General features: G+C 40.7%; 1 protein-coding gene across 1 annotated transcript in view; it reads left to right on the plus strand.

Annotated features, from left to right (window-relative positions):
* The first annotated feature begins 469 nt into the window (after positions 1–469).
* NOX3 (NADPH oxidase 3) overlaps positions 470–4,953 on the plus strand; it is a 41,036-nt gene continuing 36,552 nt past the window's right edge. Inside the window, exons 1-4 of the mRNA XM_009074280.1 lie at positions 470–514; positions 1,159–1,254; positions 1,457–1,567; positions 3,368–3,452. Coding sequence (XP_009072528.1) covers positions 470–514; positions 1,159–1,254; positions 1,457–1,567; positions 3,368–3,452 — 337 coding nt within the window. The remainder of the gene's footprint in view (positions 515–1,158; positions 1,255–1,456; positions 1,568–3,367; positions 3,453–4,953) is intronic.

Consider the following 4,953-nt stretch of genomic DNA (forward strand, 5'->3'; position numbering starts at 1 on the left):
GCGTCAAGGATAAATGCAGTGCCTTCACCAGGACTTGTTCCCACCTTATACACACATAAGAGATGCTGCCATTTGCTACTGAACTGAAAGACAAACCATGAAGAAATGTTGCACTCTGTTCAAATGACAAAAACAAAGCAAAAACCCCACCCAAATATGTGCTAGTGCAAGAGGACAATTTAATGACAGCATCTCTCATTTGCTGAGAAATAACTCTGGAGAGAAAAGTACTGGACAATGACCAGCATTTTATTTACACAGGTCATGAGACATGTCACTTGGGTGATCTGTTCTTGTCAGGCAGTCTTTAATTAGAGAATTCCTAGAGAGAGCTCCTGCTCCCACTACATGCTTATTAAAAACTAAAGACAAAAGGAGTAAGTAGACAAGCCTAAGGAATGGACAGAGAACTCAGGTTGCACTGGAAGGCAAAAGTCAGCTGCCGCTAGCATAGAGAGAGGCACTCAGGATGGGATGCTGGATTTTGAATGAAAAACTCTCAGTGCTGTTATTAGTGAGTATTTTTAGCATTAAAAATCTAACTGGATATATATAAATATTTTAAGCTTGTTTAAAAGACATTTTATGGATGCTTACAGTAATACTCCCAAGCTTAATGTAAAAGTTGCTATAAAATATTCAGCAGCCTTTTTATAACTAGTCTTAAAAACAATTTAAAGTCTTGTTTATTTTTAATTATTTTTAAGTCCATCTACTTCAGCCCTAAGATAGAGGAAAAAGGGGTTTGCAATTCTAATTGAAATTATATTCTGAATTATCTTCAGAGGCTTTGGTGAGTATGGAGAGCAGAGAAAGGAATTTCCTCAGCTCCTACCTCCCTCCATTTCTATGATTCTTTAGCTTTTGTTTTTATTGCTTTTTTAGAGACCAGGCTAATTCTTGTGTTTAAGAGCAAGTTTACCATAACACAGTAAACGTCATTTATATCCTCTGTTGGGGATGTGGGGATAGGACTGTAATCCTGCATTTGCTGATTCCAGCAGGCATTAGTGATTTCTATCATCTGTGATCAAGAGCTGCATTGCACACTGATTTTGAAACATCTCTTGGTAACTCAAAAGTATAACCATAACCAGTTTTATATGCATTAAAAAATACCGTTAAGTGTCACTAATCTGTAGCCTCTTTGCTTTGTAGCTGGTGTGGCTGGGACTGAATTTCTATTTGTTTATTGATACCTTCCACTGGTATGAAGATGACAATGCTTACATTTATACACGGATTATGCTGGGAGTAAGTATGAGTTTGATTGTTAAAGGGCTCCACAAGAAGAATGTATTCATAGTTTGATTTTATTTACATCCTTCATATAACTTTTGATGCTTCAACAGTAATTTTCCCATATAAGAGTATTACATTAATATAGTACTATTTTTCTTTTGCTCTTCCTATATCAAGCTTGTAATTTAATTTCTTTACACTATTATATGTACAGTCAACCCTGGCTTGGGCAAGAGCTTCTGCAACGTGCCTTAATTTTAACTGCATGCTAATCCTGTTACCAGTCTGTAGAAACCTTATTTCATTCTTAAGAGGAGCAAGAATTGTAAGTACCATTTCTCAAATAGCTATATTATCCCCTCTTTTTTATTTCTGTAGTTCAGCGGTATTATCCATATCAAACATTTTCCAAGGAATTTTAATTTTTGATAGAGAAGCCTGTACACTATTGCCTAGTTATTACCATTTAAATTGTCAGTATTCATGACTGAAGAGAAACAAATGGCTTGTTTAACACAGTGCTCTAAATGCAACACTGATTTTGGCAGCTGCTGCATAGCATGGTGTCATGAAGAGAAAAGTGAGAGGCTACAAAAAAGGGACATAATAATGCAAGTTGGTCAAATGGAGAAAATGCATATCCATTATGTGTATTCTGTGTAGCTGCAAAGTGAAAATTGGAGAAAGAAAATGTACATTTAGATAAAAGTGCTCTAAGGATAATAAAGAACATGTTTAAACCCTTCTGTCTGAGTGGCCACCACTCAGGTCTTCCTTTCTGGCAAATATGTGTTTTGGTTACAGAGTGGTCATCTGCTCAGTCATTTACATTAACATCAGCATCGTGCATAGGAAGTACTTAAGGCTTTAGCTGTACTAGCTATAGCTTCAACTTGCATTGAATTATTATAGTCAGAGCAATTACAATCACACATGTTTGGGTAAAAAAATCACTAATCACTTCATGACTTCAAGAACAACAGGAATTTAGAAAGGGTAACATTCAGCTATTTTATTGTAAGCTGGTTCTTATTTCAGTTCTGGTTTTTCCTTTTTTTTTCTTCATTGTTAGGCATATTTCAAGCAGTTGTTAGGCTGGGAGTCAACACTGTTATATAATTGTTTTAATCCAAGAGCTGAGTCTTTAAGAAAAAAAGTTGTCTTGGGCTTCTGAATCAGTTTGTGAATTCACATAAAGTATATGCATGCCCACTTAGATGCTGAGTAAGAACTCAGAGTACTGAAACTCTTCACATAGATGATCATTATTTTGGACAATATTCTGCTCTTGAGGAGCATGGTACAGAGCAACTTGACTGGCTCCAGTATGGTCAGCACTGGGCTAGATCCAGTGACTCTCCAAGGAGACATTGTGTCTTGACATTGCACCCTATGGTGCTCCAGATTGTTGGAAAATTTATCGTCTGGGAAACAACATGGGTAGATGCCAGGATCTTTTGCATGGCACCATACCAGGTCATGTGAGCAATCCAGACACCCACACCACCATTCAGAGACTGAACTCTGTCCATGAGGGCTGTCTAGATTCCAGCAGAGCGTGTTAGTTTTGGCTCACTGCAGCCTGCCTCGGCCCCAGGCTGGCTCTGCGCAGAGGCACCCATCTGGCCATGAGCATTCCCAATAATGGGAAGATGGCTCAGTAACACATCAGCATGCAGCCACCTGAGGTCTAGACAGCCTCACCCTCCTGGACTGTGCATTTCATGAAAGCAGAGAAAATGTTTTCATTGCAAGCTGGCTTTGCCAGCAGTTCAGCTGTGTTCATGCTGCTAAACCTGAGCTTGCAAAGCAGTGGTGACCCAGCCTGGTGTCATTATGAGTTAATCATCAGCCCAGATAAACCACTCACAAACCACTGCTAAATGTAACAGAGCTTTATCAAACCTTTTTTTGAGCCCCTACAAAGGCTGAACAACTTCAGAAACCCTGAAGTTTCACTACGCTGGAAACAGTTACCTGAGTACCAAAACTAACTCAAAACTTCCACTGAATTCCTTCAACATTCCACTTTTAAATGTACTGAACTCTTTTCTTCTCCTCTCCAAAATGTGAGTTGTAAACACTAATAGGAATGGTATAAAACAAGTTCTGCTTTTTCACCAAGTGCTGTGGAGGAGCACTGAGGAGACAGCTTGACAAAAACGTCACATTTCACAAGATGGTTGCCTATGGAATAGCTGTAAATGCAAGTAAGCTTTTTTTGGTTTTATTTTTTTTCTTCTTTGCCTTTGAACTGTTTTGAATTTCACAGCGATTCTGCCTGATGCTGTAATCCCCATCAGTTCTGAGATGTGCTATTTTAGCACAATAATTTGTTGACTGCAGCTTTAAATATGTGTGGGAGTTCCATCTGATTCACCATTTGTAACCTCTTATTCTTGAGAAAGGTTTGACTGTTAAGACAATAAATTTTCAACCTGGATAGTAACTACCAGTTGCCACTTAGTTAATGTGACCAGCTTGTGTGCTCTTACCACTTTCATTAAATCCCTGAGGACAGATGTTCGGGGAGGTGACATGGCATTACTCGATATAGCATTACAGGCTTGAGAGGTGGGTCGATGCAAACCTCAAGAAGCCCAACAAAGTGAAGTGCAGGGTCCCACTCCTGGGTTGTGGCAATCCCAGACACACCTATAAACTGCCTCCTGGCAGAGGTCTGATTGAAAGCAGCGCTGCAGAGAAGGACTTGAGGGGTGGTGATTGATGAAAAACTCACCATGAGCTGGCAGTGTGCCCTCACAGCCCAGAAAGCCAACCAAATCCTGGGCTGCATCAAAAGGAGTGTGGCCAACAGGTAGAGAGAGTTCATTCTCACTCTCTATTCTGCTCTTGTGAGACCCCACCTGGAGCACTGCATACAGTTCTGGTGTCCCCAACTTAAGAAGAACACGGAACTACTGCAGCAAATAAAGAGGAGGGCCATGAAGTTGAAAAGAGGATTGAAGCACCTCCCTTGTGAAGACAGGCTGAGAAACTTGGGGCTGTTCAGTCTGGAGAAGAGAAGGTTGTGTGGGGACTTCATAGCAATCTTCTAATATCTGAAGGGGGCCTACAGGGAAGCTGGATAGAGGCTGCTAGGAACTGTAGTGATAGGACAAGGAGTAAAGGGTATAAACTGAAAGAGGGGGAATTTAGGTTAGATATGAAGAAATTTTTTGCTGTGAAGGTGGTGAGACACTGGCACAGGTTGCCCAGGGAGGTTGTGGCTGGCCCCCCTACGACCGCACGCAGTATTCAAAGCCAGGTTGGATGAAGCCTTGAGCAACCTGCTCCAGTGGGAGATGTCCCTGCCCATGGCAGGGCTCTTGGGACTAGATAATCTATAAGGTTCATTTCAACTCCTTAAAACTCTATGATTCTATGATTCTGCTGTCTGATTTCCTAAGGAAATAGTGCTTGTAAGTCACACCACATGTGTCCACTGATATATCTCACTTTTCAATCAGACAATAAATTTAATTTGAATTTGAGAAAGGCAGCTGTGTCAAAAACAATGTATTCTTTATTTATTTTTTTAAATAGGTGGTGGGTACAGGAAACTAATGGCCCCCTTGAGGGAAAAACAGCATCTTGACACAGTCTCCTGTAGCACACTCCTGAAGAAGATGGCAGTCCATGGCTTGGACAGGGGCATTCTCTGCTGGGGTAAGAACTGGCTGGATTGGCCAGGGGGGGGTGGGGGAAGGG

The sequence above is a fragment of the Acanthisitta chloris genome, unplaced genomic scaffold, assembly GCF_000695815.1.
Source record: "Acanthisitta chloris isolate BGI_N310 unplaced genomic scaffold, ASM69581v1 scaffold6560, whole genome shotgun sequence".
In the NCBI taxonomy this organism is placed as follows: Eukaryota; Metazoa; Chordata; class Aves; order Passeriformes; family Acanthisittidae; genus Acanthisitta; species Acanthisitta chloris.